Source organism: Drosophila sechellia, chromosome 3L (assembly GCF_004382195.2).
Source record: "Drosophila sechellia strain sech25 chromosome 3L, ASM438219v1, whole genome shotgun sequence".
Classification (NCBI taxonomy): Eukaryota; Metazoa; Arthropoda; class Insecta; order Diptera; family Drosophilidae; genus Drosophila; species Drosophila sechellia.
The window spans coordinates 26,880,365-26,903,598 of record NC_045951.1 but is presented as its reverse complement, the minus strand read 5'-3'; the positions used below and the strand labels follow the sequence as shown (position 1 = coordinate 26,903,598).

At 42.8% G+C, this 23,234-nt stretch overlaps 1 protein-coding gene across 1 annotated transcript in view; it reads left to right on the top strand.

Moving 5' to 3' along the window:
- LOC116800951 (myosin-I heavy chain) overlaps positions 1–12,467 on the top strand; it is a 661,712-nt gene extending 649,245 nt beyond the window's left edge. Inside the window, exon 12 of the mRNA XM_032717811.1 lies at positions 12,404–12,467. Coding sequence (XP_032573702.1) covers positions 12,404–12,407 — 4 coding nt within the window. The 3' untranslated portion in view covers positions 12,408–12,467. The remainder of the gene's footprint in view (positions 1–12,403) is intronic.
- Positions 12,468–23,234: the final 10,767 nt, after the last annotated feature.

Genomic DNA, 23,234 nt, shown 5'->3' with positions numbered 1-23,234 from the left:
GATCTCTTAGGTTTCCCTGTTGATCTTCTAAATTTGATTTCAAGCTATCTGAATGGCAGGACGCAAAAAGTCCTCTTTAAAAATGCTCCATCTTGTATTTTCCGAATCACACCCGGTGTCCCACAAGCGAGCCACTTTGGTCCGCTTCTTTTTACCTTATTTATTAACGGCCTCCCCCTAATAATAAAACATTCGCGTGTACTTATGTACTCAGACGATGTTAAATTATGCCTTCAGCACAAGGACGTTTCGCGTCATTTGGACTTACAATCCGATCTAGACAGCTTTCAAATATGGTGCCGTGATAACATATTAAACTTAAATGGCTCCAAGTGTAAAGTTATGACCTTTTGTCGTGTCAACCCAATACGTACGACTTACACTCTAAGTGGGTGCCCTTTGGACAGAATAACACGGGTTGATGATCTTGTTGTTCTTCTGGACCCTAAACTACAATTTTCTGACCATATTTCGACTATTGCCAATCAGGCCAGGGTGTGCTTGGTTTTATAAAAAGGTGGTCCAAGGAATTTGATGATCCTTACATGACTAAGACCTTATTTACTTCGCTAGTCCGTCCGATTCTTGAGTGTGGATCACCTGTTTGAAGTCCACAATACGTACTCCACTCGGACCTTATTGAATCGGTCCAAAAAAACTTCTTACTTTTTGCCTTGCGGCGCCTAAATTGGGATGCACACCGTATATAACCTCCTTATTCCAGTAGACTACTTTTATTTAATTTACCTTCCCTAGCTAACCGTAGAACTACGCTTGGAACAGTCTTTATATGTAAGCTTATTCGTGGTGATGTTGAGAGTCCCGACTTGATTAGTCGGTTTAACTTCTCGGTTCCAAGTAGATTCACTAGAAACTACATAACCCTTATCTTAAATCATTGTAGATCTAACTATCAGTTGCATGACCCTTACAGAGAATTATGTTCTGACTATAATAGACTTTATCCTATTATGTGTAATTTTGACCTTCTGCCGCTCTTAAAGCAATCAATTTTAACTTTTTTTGTACATAATTAGATCCTACTAACACTAATATTTATTAGAGTTACCTTACATTATTTTCATTTCGTCGTTTCTGTTCTCTTTTCTATATCGCGTCTATCCTCTCGCGAATCGAGCCGTACGATACATGGCAGCGCCCCTCGGTCGGTTGAGCGGGAGGTGTGGTACCGTGGGACCCGTGCGAAACAAAAAAAATATATAAATATATTCTAGGGTGACTTATACCGACTTAAGTTTACTCATTAATTGCTTTAACTTATACCTTGGCCCGCATGTAATTTTCTTGAATTCAAAGAAACCGCCAGTGGTGATAAATGCGGCGAATCTTTTGCTTTCTGGAGCGATTGCAATTTGATAGTACCCGCTGTTTAAATCGAGCGAAGTGAAATATCGAATTGTTATCGCATCTGTAAGCCGTTCTTCGATAATAGGCACAGAGAAGTATTCTTTTTTTGTCAGGACTACAGGACTGGCATACTCGGATGTTGGTTTTTTGAATAATATCATGGCGCAGCAATTCTTCGATTATTCTGTTTAACGTTTCACGTTTTGGCTCGGTGATTGCAAAACAAGTTGGTTGCCTTCAATTTCGATGCTATATTCAACAGCTAATGCATATTGAATTGGAGTGGGCGGAAAGATTCCTGTGGTTGTGGTTGCTGCGGCTGCTGCTGATTTTCCCAGAAGTTAAACGCCCGAGATCGACTTCACAAAAATTTCGTACTTTATTCACGCACTTGTAAATTACGACTACCTTAACACTAACAGTGGAAATACCGCGGGACCGCGGAGTGGTGAATGCCTTGCGGGAAGGGAGGAGAGCGAGAGGAGAGAAGGAGAGCGCGAGCAGCGGTGCTTGCGAGCCGTGGAGGAGCTTCGAGTACAAGCATTGGCCGCTTACACTGCCGCTCAACTGTTTGCGCCCTTCTGGCATGAACATTCTCCCCCCCCTTGCGTAGGCAAAGGTATCCCTGGCCGGCTAGACATCAGGATCGGCCTCTTCATTCCGTGCACGCTCCAGAAACGGTCCATCCGAACACCGTGTTCTGCGCGACGGGCAACCCATCCTCAATTTTTAGGAACCCTGGTTGGATCAAGTTGGCATATACATCTGATCCCAACACGAGGGAGACGGAGGCCGGCCGGTGGAAGCGCTCGTCCGCGAGACGAACACCGTCAAACTTGGCCCTGGCGGCGTCGCTCAGAGCTCGGATAGGTGTCCGGATCCTTAGGCTGGGTTCGACCTTCAGGTGGTCTCCTCCACACTTCTTACATCCCTCTTGGCTTCGGCAGTCTCCTCCTGAGGCAGTTGAGCAGTACTTATTAATAAGTACTGCCCGAAGGCGCTTTTCAGCGCTCAGTTTGTGGAACCTGTTGCACTTCCGAAGAGGATGGATTCCAGAGCAGACTCGGCAGCGGTAGGATTTAATACCTCGAGTACGTCTGCTCTCCAACGACTGGGTGGCACGAGGACGAGGAGCCATAATTGGAGGAAGTGAGTAAGTCTTGTGGACAGGGCGTTTTATGGTGCCGCGAGACGTACGGATCTCAACGACTCGAATGCGGTCGTCGGCTCCTGGAAAGGCAGAAACGATTCTGCCGAGCCGCCATTCGTTCGGTGGTAGATTGTCCTCCTTGACAACTACCATATCGTCGGCTTGGAGGTTCCTGGTCGGAAATTGCCATTTGTTTCGTTTATGGAGTTCTTTAAGATACTCCTCTTTCCAACGTGCACTAAACTGCTGATGTTGTGCCTTGAGGTGTTGCCATCGATTTATTATCGACTTGGCTTCGCCCTTTATCTCGGGTTCCGCCGTGGAAAGCAACGGCCCTCCAATAAGGAAATGGCCTGGTGTGAGGGCTAGCAAATCTGAGGGATCTTCGGACATAGGGGAGAGGGGTCTAGAGTTGAGGCAAGCCTCAATCTTCGCGAGAAGCGTCGCCAGCTCCTTAAATGTATATTTGCGGACTGACGTCGATTTAAGGAACAGGGTTTTGAAGCTTTTCACCCCTGCTTCCCACAAACCCCCCATATGTGGAGCCCCTGGTGGGATGAATCGCCATACGAGTCCCTGATGGCTATATGCATCAGTCACGGACTCTTTGATTGCTTGGAGAAAGTCCCTGGAAATCAAAGTTGCCGCCCCCACAAAGGTCTTACCATTATCCGAATGGACCCGCTGAGGACAATCGAGCCTCGCTACGAAACGAGCAAAGGCCGCTAGAAATTTCTCGGTTGTTAGATCGGAAGTGGGTTCCAAATGGATAGCCTTCGTGGAAAAGCACACAAACACACAAACATATCCCTTCGTTATGAGACACGCTCTCCCTGTATAATTTTTTATTTCGAAAGGGCCGGCATAATCGATACCCGTGTAGGTGAACGCCCTCGAGAAGGAGACTCTATCTGTCGGGAAATCGCCCATCAGCTGTGTTTGGAGTCTCTTCTTGTAAATCGTGCAAATCTTACACGGATTGACCACAGCCTTCACCAGATTCTTGATTTTAGGAATCCAATACTTCGATCGGATCAGGCGTACGATCAATTGACTACCGCCATGAAGAGTAATCTGGTGAGTAAATTGGACGACGAGGTGCGACAGTCTACAGTCATAGGGGAGAATAATCGGATGACGTTCATCATATTGCAGGGTTTTGGAGGCAGTGAGACGACCGCACGCCCTTAAAAGGCCGTGTTGGTCAATGAACGGGAACAAATTCACCAAAGGACTTGACACTGGAAGAGGCCTTTTCTCGGTCAGATGTTGAAGCTCTTGGCCATATGCTCTGCGCTGCGCAATGGAGGTCAGAGTTCGTTCTGCCCCTCGGATCTCTTCACTTGTAGGGCGTGAATTGGGCAAAAACGAACCTTTGCGGCAGCGTTTAAGGAAGCGTTGAACATAGACCAGAACTCGCAGGGCCTTGTCCAATTTGGAGAAACGTTCGAGAAAGTCGATGGACGGGGCCTTGACAAAATGCACATTGACCGCGCGCTGCTCTAGCTCTGTCACTGGAAGAGAGTCGCTTTGAGATGGTTTTCTGCCAATTCATGTAGGGATACGCCTCGACTGGCTAGATCGGCGGAGTTTTGTTCTGAGCGAACGTGTGCCCAACAGTCGACTGGCGTCGCCTGCGTGATCTTGGCAACTCTGTTGGCCACAAATGTGGTCCAGTTGCACGCAGGCTTTCGTAGCCAGGCTAAGACGATTGTGGAATCTGTCCAGCAGCGGATATCTGAACTGGCGGAGGGCATGTGCGGAAGGATTGCTGTCACCATTTCGGTTAACAGCACGGCAACACAGAGCTCTAGCCGAGGAAGGGAGACGGTTTTTACCGGGGCCACTCGTGTTTTGGCTGTAAGCAGGCGAGTCAGGATCTTTTGCCCCATCTCGACGCGGATGTATATAGCCGCTCCATAGGCTCTCTGAGAGGCGTCACAGAAACCGTGGTGCTCTATGATTACCTCAGGCTGGTACCAGATCCATCTCGGAACGCGGATCTGGTTGAGGTCGGAATACTCGTCTAAAAACGATTGCCACCGCTGACACATTTCAGTGGGAAGCTTATCGTCCCAGCCTAAGTTTTGCAACCAAATCTCCTGCATGAACATTTTTGAACGGATTATGAACGGAGCGAGCCACCCGGCAGGATCGAACAACCTAGCGATTTGGGACAAAACTTCTCGCTTTGTATAGGAAGGTTCCACAACTATGTCTGGAGGAACGAAATAGAATTGGTCGGACTTTGCCCTCCACCGAATACCGAGCGTCTTGGCCGTGCTTTCGGCATCGATGTCGAGGAACTCGCTATGAAGGAGGTGTTCGGCCGGGACGTCTTTAAGGACGCTTTTGTTGTTCGAGGTCCACTTTCTTAGCGGAAACCCGGAGGCACTTAGGGCTGCTTGCAACTCTCGAATTGAACTTTGGGCTTCGTTTACGGAATTCGCCCTTGCCAGAACGTCGTCGACGTACATGTGCTGCTGGATGATGCGGCTGGCATTTGGAAATGGCACTTGGATATCCTCTGCCAGCAGTTGCAAGACTCGAATGGCGAGGAAGGGGGCGCAGTTGACCCCGAAGGTAACTGTTTTTAGCTCAAAGTCTCGGATATCTCCTTCCTTGTTTCGGAACAGAATTCTTTGAAACGGGGTATGTTTTGGATCGACCCAGATCTGACGATACATTTTCGTAATGTCTGCACTCAAGACGTATTGAAAATAACGCCATTTCAGGACCTGGATCGTTAGATCGGATTGTAGGACTGGACCAGCATGAAGAATATCATTTAAGCTGGTCCCATTTGCCGACGGACTTGAAGCGTTGAATACAACGCGAAGCTTTGTAGTGGTGCTTTCGGGCTTAACTACCGCGTGATGAGGAAGATGATACGAGGGAGAATTGTGAGTCGGCGGAACTTCTTTCATATGACCCAGATCCAGGTACTCCTGGATCACGCTGTCATATTGCTCTTTTAAGGGAAAGTCTCTTTTTAAACGATTTTCGTTTCTAAGAAACTGAGCTAGCGCAATGGACCTTGAATATCCGAAATCGGATCCGGTATTCTCGGGATCCCGGAACGGGAGCGTCACCACGCACCTCCCGCTTGCGTCTTTTGTTGTTGTTTGGAGGAAGTTCCTTTCACAATAGGAGTCCGACTCTTTTACCATCTTTACTGGTAGATCCTCCACCTCCCAGAACTTGCTGAGAAGCGTGTCGAGCGAATCAGGGTCGCCTATTTCGTGCACCTGGGTCGTGAAGGATGCGACCCGTTTCGGCTTACCCTTGGAAATCGGCCCCGTTAGCACCCACCCGAAAATAGTTTCTTGGCCCAGGAGCGAGCCGCAAATATTTTGTCGGGTGCCATCCATCATTATGGATGGTAGAATGTCAGCCCCGATCAGTACATCAATTTGAGAGCTCTCAAAAAAGGTAGGATCTGCCCAGCGGAGTGCGGGCAGGTCCTTCAAAGAATTCCGAGGGATCGGATAGGAGGGCAGTTTGCCTGAGAGCTCCGGAAGGACGTACGCTTCAGTGTCTAGCTGTAGACCTGGCTTAGTAGGAGAGCTAATCCCGAAGTGACACAGCTTCGAGGATTTCGCGGAGACCGAATGATTTAACCCGGAGACTTGGGTCTGGGTGTTGCGGAATGGCAACTTGATGAGGTTGAACAGGCGTTCTGAAATGAACGTCGCCTCGGATCCCGAGTCGATTAAGGCTCGGGCTCGGTAGTTCGTCCCCAAATGGCACACGTCAATCATCGCTGTGCTCAGTAGGACGGCTGAAGTGCCGGACGCGAAAAAAGTTTGCACCGCTGAGGTGCTTGCCGATGCATTTCTGCTAGAGGGTCTCGGAAGTTGCTGTGTAGGGGGCGAGGTTGAGGAACTCGCATTTTCGGAATTTGGGGGGCTGCGATGCAGCAGCGTATGGTGCCTGCCCTTACATGTAAAGCAGCTGTGTGTGCTTGTGCAGTCACGTAGCTGGTGACCTCTGGCAAAACAATTTAGACATAGCTGCTTCTTTTTTATATACCCGGAGCGCGAGTCAACAGACATTTGAAGAAAACGCGTCCACAATCTTACCAGATGGTTCTCCTTATAACATAAGTCACACCCTTTCTGTTTGGTGCTGACCTTTGTCTCGAAGGATTGAAGCCTTTTTGGAACTGCCTGAGTCGGTTTCATATCTTCGATGGCTTCCAATGTCCGATACCTTTCGCTCAGGAAGGCATTCATTTCTTCCCAAGCTGGGATCTCGGATTTGGTAGTTAGCGACTGTTCCCATAAGGACAGGGTCTGCTTGGGCAGTTTTCTCGCGCAAAGGAAAACCAAGAGACAATCCCAGTTTTCTGTGTATACCTGGGAATGCGCTAGTGCTGTTAAACACCCCTGAATCGTGGATTGTAGCTCTTTTAAAGCATGACCAGATTCTTGCGAAATTGAACTCAAGTTAAAAAGGAGCTTGAGCTGGCTGTTGACTATAAGTCGCTTGTTTTGGAACCGATCTCGCAGCGCCTCCCACGCCGAAGCAAAACCATCATTCGTGAGAGGAGATTTCGCCACGATGGCTTTTGCTTCGCCACATGTTTTCGTAAGGAGGTGGAATAGCTTCTCGACCGGAGTCAACCTGGGGTTGTTTACGTAAATTGCCGTGAATAGGTCCAGGAAAGTGGGCCATCGGAGGTAGTCGCCATCGAAGACTTCCGTGTCGCATGGAGGTAAGCGGCAGCCGGACGAAATTAGCGGCTGAGAGGTTGCTTGCGCGACTTGAGGCGTTGCTCTGTCGATTGTTTCGCCAATTTGTGCTGCACATGACTCGTATACTGAGTAGCAGTAGTCATATTTGGCCTGGAGAATAGGCACTGTGTCGAGGGATCCTTCTTGGGCCATTAGGTCAGAGCATGTTTCATACTCTCGCACCTGTTGCAGACGGACTTGTACCGTGTGTAGGGACGGAGAGGCTTGATCAGGAGTGTTGATCTTCGCTTCGAAAAGGCTTACGCGATCGCTGACGGCGATGAATTTATGCAACGCTGCGTTTGCGGGCGTTGGCTGCTCAGAGGATGCCATTTTCTTTGTGGTAGAGCGTGTGACGCGGAGCAAATCAGTCCCGACAGCGGAGGGACTTTCGGATTTTCTCGATAGAGAAGACTCACTAGACGCTCGCGTCACTGGTCGGGAAATGACCAACCTAGGAGTTGTCTTCGAACTGGTCGATGGCAAAACCTTTGCTTTCGGAGTGGGAGTCGCGGTTTTGACCCTGGGACTAACGGACTTGGGTGCTGGCTTACCGCAAGTGGACAGCGGAGATTGCGGGTTGAACTTTTGTTCTTTTCCAGGTGCGGGTGTCTTTTTCTTGTCTCCCTCTAGGGGCATGCTCAGCTATGCCCTAAGAGAAGGAAGTCAAGAAGGCCTGCACGCCGCAAAAAAAAATGTGGAATTGAAAAAAAGAACCAGATACAGAGGGAACCCAAATCTGGATGGACAAAGGATCCCGTCGGAATTCGGGAGAAAGTTGCACTTGGGATCTGGAGATTGGAGCACGAAAGAAACAAAAATCGCAATCTTTGTGAAATAAGGCCCAATAGATCTTCAATCAACAGGAAAAAGCTTAAATGAAGCACAATATAGCTAAAATTCAGTGTGAAAAAAAAGCTAGGAGGATTCACAAAAAAAAAAACCAACAGCTGGAGTGAAGTCCACAGGAAGATATAGCTATATTGGTGGTCTAGAAAAACAATAGCTCAAATTTATATATAAAAAAAACTATGAATTGCAATTTCTGGAAAAATAGCTTAAAAAAATAGCTACCAGCTGGAGTCTGGATAATAGCCAAGGATTTATAAAAAATCGCTACCGACTGGAAATCCCGAAAAAGCAAAAAAAAAAATAGCTAATATATAGAAAATAGCTAGAAAATAGCTATAAATATATATAAATTTATAAAAAAAATAGCTACCGGATTTAGAACCACAACGGAGTAATCGCGACAATTTTTTTATTTTAATTTAGGAACCATAAATAGGAGCCAGAAATAGCTTGTAAAAAATTATTATTTGGCTTAAATAATTATTAAATAATCGATTCATTTTTTTTCTTTTTTATTTTTTAAATTTTTCTTTTTTTTTTTTTATAATTTTGTCGTCGGACTTTTTTATTTTATTTTTATGTCTCGATTGTAGGGTATTCTCTCGTCGCTATGCGCCGGTTTCTGTCAGGGCAATAAAGAACAAAGAGGAGACGAAAGTACTTGCGCTTGGCAAGTCTATGTAAGTCGCGACTGTGTGTATGTGAATATGTATGTATTATTTGGAGTTTAGACATAAAATTTGTTCTTAATATTATTTATTATTGTTCGGAAATTAATTTGTAAATTTACGGACAAAAATTGATGGAAAATAAAACGCCTTTTCCGCGTCGGCACTTGGAATAAATTTTATTTGTGGTATGGATTTGCCGACGGGAAACAATCAAAACTTAGGTAAACTTTGGTTATACGCCTTTTCCGCGTCGGCACTTGGGAAACAGGCAATGTAAACTTTGGCACACTTTGGTTAAAGGGAATGCAGATAATCTGCGCAATGTATGTCGCTAATGTGTAATGTATGTGTGTAATGTATGTATGCGTATGTACAATTTTGAATTCATTTTAGTTGACTTTGTCGTTTGTATATTTTAATGAGGCAAAAAAACAGCAGTTTAGCAGCGGACTATAATAGTGAATTTTGGACAGTGTATATATATATATATATGTATATGCGCTTGGATACCAGCGGATCACCGTGAGACGAATTAGGGGGCCGGTATTGGCAAAGTGCTTGTTTATGCACTTAGAAAAAAAGAAGTAATCACGGTGGCTGGGCGCATGTACTTATATATTTTCACTTTTCACTTTATACGGATGGACGGAAAGAATGAACGCCGTTGGAAAAACGAAAATGGCGACCACGGACGGAATAGAATTTAAAGCCGTACTTATCTTGATTTTTTCCGCAAGGAGTGCTGGCAGGATCAGGATTTATCTCGAAGCTCGAAGGACCATGAATTGGAGTGGGCGGAAAGATTCCTGTGGTTGTGGTTGCTGCGGCTGCTGCTGATTTTCCCAGAAGTTAAACGCCCGAGATCGACTTCACAAAAATTTCGTACTTTCTTCACGCACTTGTAAATTACGACTACCTTAACACTAACAGTGGAAATACCGCGGGACCGCGGAGTGGTGAATGCCTTGCGGGAAGGGAGGAGAGCGAGAGGAGAGAAGGAGAGCGCGAGCAGCGGTGCTTGCGAGCCGTGGAGGAGCTTCGAGTACAAGCATTGGCCGCTTACACTGCCGCTCAACTGTTTGCGCCCTTCTGGCATGAACACATATGAATAAGAATTTTGCAGCTGCTGTATTACAATCTTCTCATTATCGCACCTCAAATTTTACAAAAGCTTTAGTAATTTGTCGTGAGTGAGCAAAGGCTTTGAATTGCGTTTTTCCTTTCGAATTTTGCTTGTCTGTTGTCCACTTTAAACAGGATGTCCGGTTAAACGATGACATCTTCGCCCAATAGGAATTCGCTATATATATTTGCTCTGTGAGTTCCGTCGATCGCCAAATCAAGTGTAATAGCTTCGTATAACGTGCGTTTCCCTCCGAGATATCCTTTTTGGTCATAGTACAAAAACAACGTTCAGCGTCTATCCGATCTGCAAGTGATTTGGAGACAAGGCTGGATTGACTACCTGTGTCTAGAAAGGCATTGTAAGACTTGTCTGGTATTGATGGTTCGTTTTCGAAACACAATCGTCGTAATTTACTGCTCCCATTTGACACTTTCGGTTTACTGCAGTTTTCGTTGTTCGGATTAACTTTATTGCATGTCCTACATCTGTGGCGTTTTTGGGGCATTGGGCACTGATTCGATATATGTTCTAACCCCTGGCAGTTGTAGAACTTAATCCCCGTTTTGGTCGTTGTACTCGTCTGTGTTTCATTCTCCGATTTTGTTTTCTGATAAAAACGTTTTTGAACCGAATTGTCGCTGACGTTACCTCGATAGATAAAGGAGCTATATGCCAGTACGCATTTGCTTCATGGTCTCGGAAGAAGTTGCAGCTATGTTTGAAGTTCACGATGCTCCTAACCACCTCGTCTACCCATTGGTGTATTTTCTACACATCAAATAAAAAATTCTCAAAGTTTGCTGTGACTCAGCCAATTTTCTCAAGTGCAATCGTAGACATCGAAAACCCAATCTTGCAACTTATAAATATTTTTCGCAACAATAAGTGTTAATGTTGTATATCTAATAGTGTGTATATAATAGTGTATTTATTGCGACAATGAAAGGTCTCTAAGTTCTGTGACGGTAAAATCTACAAACGGTCTTCAAACGGTCAAGTCGAAAGTTTTCACAGCACAATAGCAGAAAATGCTAGTTGTATGAAACTTCACAAACAGATAAGCGGCACTGTTAGTCTGATTCTGCTTACAACAATCAAATATAGTAAAACAATTCATTCGTAACAATACAGTAATTTGGAAAAAGGACTGCAGATAACGTATAGACTAGTAAAAGAAAAGTCAGAAAAATCGAACAGGAAAAAAAACGGTAAAAATATGAGTAATAGGATTTGGCTTAATTCAAAGAAACGCCGACCCCACTTTGCGTTAATAGCGTAGTGAAAGCAAAAATAAGATATTACTGATACTAGGAAATACGCATAGAATTGAAATTAAAATTTTGACTTCTTCATTTATCTTAGACTAACATTAATACTCGTAGCGTTTTTAATGCCGATCCTTACAGCTGCAACAGTAATATTGACACACTTATTTAAACAGGACAACATACGTAAAGTACTGCTCACTGACCTTGGACACATCAAAACACTAATTACGACACCTTAGGTCAACAATAGAAACGCATGTAGTATAAAATTCCTGGGGACAGCTCCGAAGGTTGTATTTGATTTGATAATCGTTTGATAATATACGTAGGCGCCATCATCATCAACGATGCTACTGTAAACATCTCAGGCTAGTCGAGCTCATCGTATTCTATCTCCGGAACCTACCCGGTGAACTTTGACGACGCTACACCAACAACTATGGTGTCTTTAGAGGAAATGAACCTACAAGCAAACGCTAGGAAAACCGAGTACGCTCTTCACTTAGTTGAGGGAGGAGTTAACACAAGCTAAGTTAAATCGGGTAAGCCGGATGCTCGTGCAACAAAGTTGCAACACCCAACGGCCTAATAACTTGATCCGCACAAATGGCAGCCGGCAAAGAAGGTCACGAGGCGCACGTTCAGCAGATCCGTACGCCAAGTGGTCGCCGCAGCACGGCAAGAGGCGCATCGTCAGCGTTCTGCCGTGACCCTTCTAAATGTAAGCTTAAGTTAGTTTTTAAGACAATCATAATCAGATCCAAAGTAATCATAATAAAGTCTAAATAACTCAAAAACTACTTTGTTAACTTGTACGCGCCTTCAATATACTCTCTTTTCATTGCGTTTTAACTATATTCATATTACATATAAGTTTAACATTATTACGCCGTTCCGCTGCCGTCGTAATCGACATCTCGCCATGCGGCTTAGCCTGAATACCTAAAAATTTGTAGGTGACTTTCACATAAATCGTTTAACCGGAGCAGACGCATTTCTGCTGTTACAAAATAAATTCCCAACTAGTAAATAATAAGACCAAAACTGACTTTAAAATGTCCAGTATCAACAATATAAAAGAAAGTTTAGTCTATTCTCTCCTGAACTTAAAGGAGTAGAAAGATGTATGGGGTTTTATAAAACTTCAAGATATACACTAAGATAATAGATTTTTTCTGTGTAATATTTCAGATTAATACAAGAAGAACTAAGTGTGCTGGCTCATATTTCAGATAACATTCGCGCCTCAGCTAAGCCACATTCCGATAAGAATGATTTTGAAAGCAATACTGCGAGAGCTTCAGTTCAACAGGACACCGTTAACCTAGACAATATGTTTGCTTTTTTATGCGAATCAAAGGGATCATTTGATAATGCACTTATTAAAGAAATAAATGACAACTGGGACAACTTGGTTAAAAATCTTGACGAAGAAGTAAGTAAAGTTAAAGATTTATAAACGAACAATGCTTATAATAATACACTGTTTTTAAAAGAAAATATTGAAATTTTATTGGAAAGAAAACTGCACAAAAATCTGTGTTGGAATAGGTAACACCAACAGGTTATAAATGACAATTCTGTATATAGCTCTTTACCCTTTAATATATCTGTACTGTATATCGGGTACAACTTAGAATTATAAAGTCGAGACAAGATTAGACATTTAACATACTAGAGAAACTTACTAGAGAAACACAGAACAACAATTTGTTCTTCATGATTAGTTAAAATAATATTTATTTTTTGGAATATCGGTAGAAATTGGGAAAAGAAATACTAAAATGAAAGAAAAATAACAAATTTTTCAAGAGTGTGGTGTGACAGTTTTGGACCAAACAGTTTTTTGCAAATCAACAAAAATTTACAAGGCTAACAAAAAAATTGATCTTTAGAGTAGACGTGGCGAATAATGTTAGAGGAACCGATATAAACTGACAAGACCAAAAACGAAATCAGTAAATTACCAGGAGTTAGGAAAGGAATGTATCAAATGCTGAACCCTTGCTAGAGTGCACCGCGCAGCACGCTGGAACCTTAGTGCAACCGTACTGTACCATCTCTTCGGAAATTGTTGATTAGTTATATATGCTATGGGTGCCACAGATACGAAGTCAATGCAGAACAAATTCCGCTGCTAATAAGTAAATGTGACCAGATTCTCTTCGTACCGGTAATCAAGGGCATCGCCAGGGTATGGCAGGGGGTCGGTCATGTTTACTTATGTTTATGATTATTTAGAAAGCAGTAGATATCAGCAATAAACGATATTTTGCTTTGTCAAATTTGTTAATTTCCCCTACAGTCGAACAATCATTAATATTGATTGTTAAATGCAGAGTGGAAGGAATGACCATAAAAACAGGTCGCTGGGCTAACTGTGCAGATTGTCCCTCCTAATAGTGTACTGATCTAGGGATGATGTATTATGATAAAGTGGGGATGTTGGTTATTGAATTTTTGTCGAACTCTGAATGGTAAGTCAAGAAGGTACCATCACTTAATCCGTCGACTTTGGTTTTTGGATTCTAGCATTAAGACAGCATAGTGGGTTGAAATGTTCGTTTATCTTGTTCAGGTGTCTCATGCTGGATTTTGCTATTTTTTCTACCACTGATGGCAGGTAAAAATCTCTTTTGATAGTGGTATTCCGCACAGGCGCATGTATTATCTGCCTTATCTCCCGGATCTTTCACACCTTTTGATGTTTGTGTATGAAGCTTGTTTTGATGGAAAGTTTACTTCTTCTTTTAGGCAACCAGTACATTTGCTTAGTATTTTGATTTATAAGCTTGACCTACCCCGTAATGTCTTCTTTCCATCTTAGTTTATTATCAAGGGTGAGCCCTGTTGCCCTGTTGGGTTCTGTGGTATGACTGGTATGACTGCGGTATGACTGTGGTATCACTCTTAGAGTGAAAGGTGTGTGTGTCGATTTGGAATGGACCGCTACATTACAATAAAGCGGAAGCTTAGCTCTAAAAATTCCGATACAGAAAACAAGCCGAAAATATTCGCCACAATACCACCTTGATCAACAATGAAGCGCCCGCAAACACCAACAGATTCGCTTAGCTGGAAGATACCAACGAGGACGTGCCACTGAAATCCGCCGATAACGAACCAAAGAAAATAAAGCCTCCCCCAATTTAAATCCGCGAGAAAGAGCCTGATGTAAATCCCGAAGAGATAGCTGAAGCGCTAAAGGAAAAGGGATTTTGGACCAAAAGCGTACACAATATCAATAACAGAAAAGAGTGGTTGCGGCCACTCTTTAATATTGAGCTTGAACCAGAAAACAAGCATCTAAAGAAAACGAGGTTCATCCAATTTATAAACTCCATCTACTCCAGCAACTTAGGATTACAGTAGAAGAGCCGCATAAACGTAACGCTCCTGTACAATGTATGAACTGCCCAGAATAAGGCCATACAAGATCGTATTGCACACTTCGCCCAGTGTGTGTAGTCTGTGGAGATCTTCACGTCTCCACACACTGCCAAGCTAATAAAGAAAATGCAAGCGCGAAAAAGTGCGGTAACTGTGGGGGTATTTACATAGCAAACTACAGAGGCTGTCCAATCTACAAAGAGCTGAAAACCCGTCTCCACAAAAGAATGAAGACGGCACGGATACACCAAGGAACAGCTATGCTTACACCATCGAAAACAACTCCAGAAGTACTTTTTTCGAAACCAACAAGTATCGCTCTCTGGCCTATAGGCCACTAATATACCAAGCACTAACAATATAAGTTTTGCAGACGTTTTAAAATCTGGCATGACTCCTCCAGCCCAAAACTCCCAAACCTCACATGAAGAACACAAAAAATTGGAAACACAACAAAAGGAAAACAGACTTTTGTTGAAGCCACTAATAAACTTGATCATTTTTACCCTGTGTCATCTGACCTCAATAAGCTGCCTGACTTGATTGACTTCGCAGTCACGAAAAATATTTATCGCAGTTTGGTTAGAGCTGAATGTCTGCCAGATCTGTCATCTGTACTAATTCATCTCGCCTGTACTAATTCATCTCAGCCGGTACGCAGACGTAATCATAAAACCACCTTACAGACTGACATCGCACAAAACAAACTGGCTCAGGTATAACAAATATATAAGTTCACACATTGAGCTAAACGCAAAACTCAACACTGAATCTGATATAGACAGCTTGACAGGTCCACACGGACCGCATTGAATCGATCCAAAAAAACTTCTTACTTTTTGCCTTGCGGCGCCTAAATTGGGATTAAAACCGTATATAACCTCCTTATTCCAGTAGACAACTTTTATTTAATTTACCTTCCCTAGCTAACCGTAGAACTACGCTTGGAACAGTCTTTATATGTAAGCTTATTCGTGGTGATGTTGAGAGTCCCGACTTCATTAGTCGGTTTAACTTCTCGGTTCCAAGTAGATTCACTAGAAACTACATAACCCTTATCTTAAATCATTTTAGATCTAACTATCAGTTGCATGACCCTTACAGAGAATTATGTTCTGACTATAATAGACTTTATCCTATTATGTGTAATTTTGACCTTCTGCCGCTCTTAAAGCAATCGATTTTAACTTTTTTTGTACATAATTCGATCATACTAACACTAATTTTTATTTTAGTTATTTTACATTATATTCATTTCCTCATTTCTGTTCTACACGATATATACGATACACGGCAGCGCCCCTCGGTTGGGCTGTACAGCCGTATTTCTAGACGTATCCCAAGCATTCCACAGAGTCTGGCTAGACGGCCTAATGTTTAAAGTTAAAACAACTTTACCCGAAAGCAAACACAAACTTCTAAAGTCATACCTATGTGACAGTAGGTTTGCAGTGCATTAAAACACTGCCACTTCCACTGACCACGAAATTAAGGCTGGAGTCCCGCAAGGCAGCGTTCTTGGGCCTACTTTATACTTCATCTATACTGCTGACATTCCTACAAACAGTCGCCTAACAATGTCCACGTTTGCCGACGATAGAGATATCCTTAGCCGTTCAAGGTCCCCAACCTAAACTACAACACAGCTGGCATTGCACCTCATAGGCATTGAGAAGAGGCTCTCTGAATGGCGAATAAAAGTACAAGCACGTAACATTTACGCTAAACAGACAAGATTGCCCACCACTTTTGTTGAACAACATACCACTCCCGAAAGCAGATGAGATAACGTACCTAGGAATACACCTTGACAGAATACTCACATGGCGCAGGCACCTTGAAGCTAAAAAACGCATTTAAACTCAAAACCAACAACTTACACTGGCTCATCAACGCTGGCGCTCCCCTCAGCCTGGACCACAAGGTCTTACTCTATAATTCTGTATTGAAACCCATCTGGACCTATGGCGCACAGCTGTGGGGCAACGCTAGCAACAGCAATATTGACATTATACACCAGCACAATCAAAGAACCATCCCTGGGGCACCGGGGTACGCTCGGAACGAAAACATTCAAAGAGACTTAAATATTCCACCAGTCATCAATGCAATCACAGAACCTATGGAAAAATATCATAGCAAGCTTTCCTCACACCCCAACCACCTAGCGAGAAATCTAACCCAGATCTGCAGTCGTTCCCGTCTCAGACGAAAGCACCTACCAATCCAGAGAACAAATTTTTAGGGAAGTTTAATCTCAGAACAGTTGGAAAAATAAAGCAACTGTTTAGAAAAATTTGTAATAGTTGAGATTATTAAACTTATTGCAAGTTCTTATTCAATAAGATTCAAAAAATATATTTTTTTTTTTCTTAACTTATTGGGTTATTTATTGGATCTTCTCTTTTTGTGAGACTAACAATAATTATTCAAATCTTATTATTTAACTTATATTAATTACAATGTGAAGTAATTGTATTAGTTAGAGACGGCCCTAGGATTTCTTTGCTGGGCTGGAGAATCTTTGCGCTTCAGTCGGCTCTGACTGTAGACTCGCGTAAGCGACTTCGCGAGAGGATTTTCGTGTGCGGCGAGCTTTGCTTGATGTTTACTTTTTTTCATCTGAATTTCCTCATTGAAGGTTTATGTGGAGGTCTCTATGGATGCTTTCACTGCGTAGGTACCATGGTGCCCCAGTGATAGTTCGCAGAATCGTGGACTGAGCTCGCTGTATGATTTCAATGTTGGTTTTTGAAGCGTTTCCCCATAGTTCACAGCCGTATGTCCAAATGGGTTTCAGCACGGTATTGTAGAGGAGTACTTTGTATTCCAGACTAAGGGGAGAGTTGTAATTAATAAGCCAGTGAAGATTGGCTGCTTTAAGCTTCATATGAGTCCTCTTAGATTCTATATGTCGCCGCCAGGTGAGGCGTCTATCTAGGTGAACGCCGAGATATGTTACAACGTCTGCTTGTGGGATAAATGTATTGTTCAGGGTACAGGGTGGGCAGGTTTGTCTGTTCAGTGTGAAGGTTACATGTCTGCTTTTGGTCTCGTTTATCTTAATGCGCCAGTCCGCAAACCATCTTTCCACTATTTTAAGATGGCAGGCAAGTTGCTCTGTTGCCTTTGCTGGGCATCTAGATCGGCTAAGTATTGCGGTATCGTCAGCAAACGTAGAGGTTGTGAGCTGGTAGTTTGTAGGCATGTCTGCTGTGAATAGGGTGTAAAGAACGGGGCCCAGTACACTACCTTGGGGGACTCCAGCATTGATAACGCGGTCGTGTGAAGTCGAACTGTTACACCTGGTTGAGAACACTCTTTTGAAGAGATAAGATTCGAACACTTTGTGCGTGTTCTGGGGAACAAGTTTTGTTATCTTGTACATTAGTCCTTCCAGCCAGACTCGGTCAAATTCTTGTGCAACATCTAAGAATATAGCTGAACAGTATTCCCGGTGCTCAAAAGCGGTACGAATTTCGTTTGTGATGCGATTGACCTGTTCGATCGTTTCGTGATTTTTGCGAAAGCCAAACTGATGCGATGGTATTGTATTTCGCCTTCTTAAGTAGGGAGTTAGTTGTTTTAAAAATGCCTTTTCAAACAGTTTCGAGAGACACGTTAGGAGACTGATTGGTCTGTAGAATGAGGGTTGCGTTTTGTCTTTGCCCGGCTTGGGAATCATTACTATAACCGCCTTTTTCCACCTTTGGGGATAGTATCCAAGTTTCGTAATAGCGTTGAAGAGATGGCATAAGGTCAGAACCGCACACGGTGGGAGTTCTATGATCATTTTTGGTGCCACCAAGTCATGTCCAGGAGATTTTTTGGGATTAAGATCTTTTATGATAGATGCTATCTCACTTTGGCTGAATGTTACTGGATTTATAGGGGGCAAGCTTTTAGTTACTACAGGGAGGACAAATGAGTTGCTAGCAGGATTTGGTTGGAATACTTTCTGAAGGTGATCGGCGAACGCATTAGCTCTATCTTCGTCGCTGCGTATCCAGCTTCCAGAGGGACCTCACAGTGGAACGACTGTTTCTGCCGGTGACTGTATGCTTTTATGTGCTTTCCACAAAGGGTTCCTTTTGCTGGTGGGCGATAGTTGTTTGATATGTAGATGCTGGGCGTTGGCTTCCTCAAGTTTAAGTGCCCTGGTTAGTTTACGTGTTGCTATTTTTAGATGTTCTTTAGCCGTTGGGGATCTATGATTCTGCCATTCTCTTCTTAGTCTTCGTTTTTCAAGTACTAGCTGTTCGATTTCACGATTTGTCTTGCTATGATTTGTCATTTTGTGTGTGTCTGGAGGTGTAGAGGCCTTGGCTGCAGCAACAGCCTCTATCGATTTGACCAGGCGATCAACATCCTCGTCGGTGGATACTGTTTGAGTTGGTTCCATGTGAGTACAAACATATTTCGCGTACCTTGCCCAGTTGGTCCTGTTGCCTGTCAGCCTGTAGGGCCGCTCAGTTATATGTGGTCGGTGCCAGAAAGTAAGTAGAACTGGAGAGTGATCAGATGATAGTTCTGCAAGTGACTCGGCCGTAATATTTTTTCTTGGAATCTTTCTTGTTATTGCGAAGTCAATGAGATCCGGTAGCTTATTTGGATCTGCTATAAATAAATATAAGCAAAGTTAAAAAAAAAGAAATATTACGATGTTCCATCTCAGTAACCAGGACGGCAAGTTATACAAATTCTTCTGCAGTTCTTGCGTCGCTATATATATATATATAGTAGCATAATATGGTTCACATATTACGCTTACATAAGCATTGTACATACAATCGTGCACATGCATAAACACATGAAACCAATTCACATTTTTGCTTACATATCGTTCTTTTTGTACAAATATAGAAAAACCAAACCCCACAAATACACTGACTAGAGATTCCCGATTCTCGCGACTCACTTCGAGCCGATCAAAACTCTGTACAGTAGTCTTAAGCTGACAATTCTGGAATAAAGACGTTCACCGAAATTGTTCGTGTTTCAATTTAAAGTTGTTTCAGCGTTGATCTTTGTCTTTGTTACTGACGGATCATTTATTCGACTAACAAATTAATAACTACGTAAGTATATAGCTGTTCGGCTGTACCATCAGCATTTTTGCACATTGTTTGGTTACTTTTCTTGGTCATCGTCATATCAGCAGTATACATGGAGTACAATATGGGACCCAGCACACTACCCTGAGGTACTTCCTGTGTAGGAGATTCTGTTTGTTTGTATCTTACATATAATCGTATATTATCGAGATATACTTTTAGGACCGTGTAGTAAGGTGTAGGCAGATAATGCTTCAGCTTTTAAAGTAATCTTTGATGCCACATTCTGCCGAAGGCTTCTCTAAAATCTAGGAAAACTGCTGAACAATCCATTCTGTTTTCAAAAGCATCCAAAATCCTGCTCACAGCTCTCTGACACTGCTGAACAGCACCATATGACCACTTCTAAAGCCAAACATGTGGGCCGTAATGATATTCTTCTCCTCTAAAATTGACATTAGTCTCTTTTTAGACAGGATAGTTAAAAGGCTATTTGTTTATGATGATTTCTTGTTGAATTTCATCACCAACATCCAAGTACTGTATTGTCTAGGGCTTCCAGCTAACACGGGTCGAACTGGAAGCTTCCTCTTAAGTGTTCAGCAAAAGCGTTTGCTTTTTCAACTGGTGCTATCCTCTTCACTGGCCTCTTGAGGTATTCAGTGGCATTCCAAGCATTATGTTCAGTGTTGTTAGACTCAAGATCGACCAGATATTCTTCCTGAGATTTACTTTTGAGATCTATAAGCATTTTGTTGAGTTCTTTACATGCATCTTGTCACTGCGGCGTCTGCTGATCTGCCAGACCATCAGTCCGATGATCTGCCAGACCCTCCTCAGTCCTCTCCTCTCCTTACCATGGTAGCTAAATCTGTTGACCAGAGGTTTTCGTGTTGCCGCTCTAGGGACTTCAACTGCTGGTGTTGCAATATTCGCTGCCAGGTGAGACTCTTTACCGTATCATCAATTTCCTCCGGAGCTTGTATTCCCGGCTAAGGATCTACGTGTTCTTTCAGGCACCTTTCGAAACTGCAGATATTTGAAACTCCAGCTCCTCATATTTTATACCACTCCTCACAATTACTAAAGCTCCTCCTCTGATCCTGTCTGCGGGGTGCATTGCACTTATTACGTCATAGCCAGTGATTTGAAATACAACCTCGGGTTTAAATGTGTCTTTGAAACCAGCTACTACTTCGGGCTTGTTCCTCTTCTGGCAGGAGAACATTGCCATCCTCATCTCCTTGAACTGGCCGAACATGGTGCTCATCATCTGTTCCATGCTCTTCATCAGATTTTTCTCCATCTCTGCCTCCCAAACACTAGGATCATGTTGATTGGACTTATGGCTTTAGTTCTTCACCCCTGAAACTATAATTGGGGGAGGTTTTGGGGGAATTCTTTTGTTCTTGAGATTCATCCATTCTTTCTTTGCCGCTCTCAACAGACAGTGTGGCAAATCGATTTTTGGGGTTCTGACTCCTGGGTCCTTGTACTTGTCCTTAACCTCATGGATCTCCTTAGCCGTCTTTTGCGGGAAAATGAAACCACCGTCGACCTCACCACCCTCTGGTTTGGAATAGCTGCTGTACACGAAAAACTCCAAATATATTTATTTTTTGTCTACAGTATGAACTTTTTCGGTTGCTCGTTTAGGATCCGGTGTAGCGGACTGCTGTGTCATCAGCAGGTGTTGCACTTAAATGGTTTCGATTAGATATGGTAATTGCTGTAAGGCTGGGCATAACTGCAGTGAAAATGAAATACAATGTTGGCCAAAGAAACTTCCTTGAGAAACGACTGCCTTAAGGAACGTAGGGATGACTTACATCCATCGGCCGCGTTCTTTCGAGAAACTTTTAACAAGTTGAAACCGTTGTGGTGTGAGGAGTTTCTTGACTTTGTGCAGGAGCCCTGGGTGCCACATGTAGTGTGCTTGATTTAACTCTATGGTATACTTGGGATTTGATTAATCTTTTTAAGGCGGAAAAGAGGGTTAACACCCCCCACCCACCAAGCCACAATAAACATTTTTTTAACTTAATATATTCTTCCGTAGTTATTTCAAGGTTAAAAATTAGTAATTTTCTTATTCCTCTCCACTATGAGAATCATTCAAATTCGTCTGCATTTTCAAATTCGACAACAATTCAATGACTTCTCGCCGAAGAGGTAGTCGCCTATATTTTTAGTGCGCCTGACAAAATTTATAGGTGAAGTATAGATGCTTCTTTGAAACACATTTCTAATGTTCGAAATTTGACTGTGCTTTCTGGCATAATGAAGTCTGTCGGACATGTAAATTTTATTTCTACATTCTGTAGCCTCTTCGCCAAAATAACCGACTGGAAGAACTGTGTTTTCAAAAATATGTTTCGGGTGAACCAGAATCTTGTGAACGGATTAATCAAATAAAGTTGAAGTGAGAACAACGACCTTATTAAGTTAAGTCCAATTAGTTACAAGCTGTAAGTCCCATTGCATTGCGGATAAAGAATATGGTCAGAAGCACTTTTTTCTACCTGTTACATAATTTTCAACAAATCTAGTATACCCTGTTACTCTCTACGAGTAACTTGCATAAAAATAAAGTAACGAGGAGCGACTTAATTGCCGAGCGTGCATTTAGGTGCCGTAAAGTTTAACTCGTTCAGAAGTTGGCATGTAAACAAATAACAATTTTAGGAATTGCTGTCGGCTGCGTTACCCGAAATACTTCCCCCATTGGATGTGTGATTTGCAAAAGAATTCCTGATGGGCAGCAGACAATCCTCGCTTCGTAGATCCTGCCGCAGTATGTTCCTTCGTAACGCTGTAATTCGGTCACTGAATCCAACGAAGACTTTTACAGCTGACCCGAGATGGAAGGCCATCTTGGTCCACAAAGGGTGAAAGCAAAGTACGTGAGCTACATGGCTGTCCTGATCCTTTATTGTGCGGAGATTTTCCAAGTGAGGCTGTTCGAAGAAATTCCAGAACTGGCTTCTCCGTTGATGCTGTTTATGGTCAATAAATTATGGAGTCCGTGCCGAGGGACTGATCCGGAAACATCCCATCCCATCCCAACCGTGCGGCAATCCTGACAGAAGCTTGACTTGACCGACGCACAGTAGTTTGAAGTAGGGACTTCAAAATCTATCAGTAAATCTATGCGTTGAGAATGATTAAACTCTCCGTTCGCGAGCTTAAGGTTTTGGGTATGTGCCAGCTGCAAGTGTCAATGTTTAAGGACTTTTAATTATATTGGTCGAGTAGTTAGACGTTCAAGAGAGGAAGAGAAGAAAACTTCGTACCGATATTTTTCGGTATATACCCTAGTTAGATAATGGGGAACAATTATGCCAATGAATACAAGATTATGAGAATATTACAGTGGAGAAAATAAATAAATAAACCAATAAATAAAGCGATACTAGATAATACGTTTTTTGAATACTTGGAAATCCACTGATGTCTATTATAATTCATTTTGGCAAACATTTAATTTTATTGATTTAATTTAATTTTCAATAATTTTCAATTATCATTTCAATTATAAATGTATAAAGTAAATATCTGTTTAGGGATACACTTAAAAAAAAGAATTTTGTTAAGCATATCAACTAAATATTTGTCAATT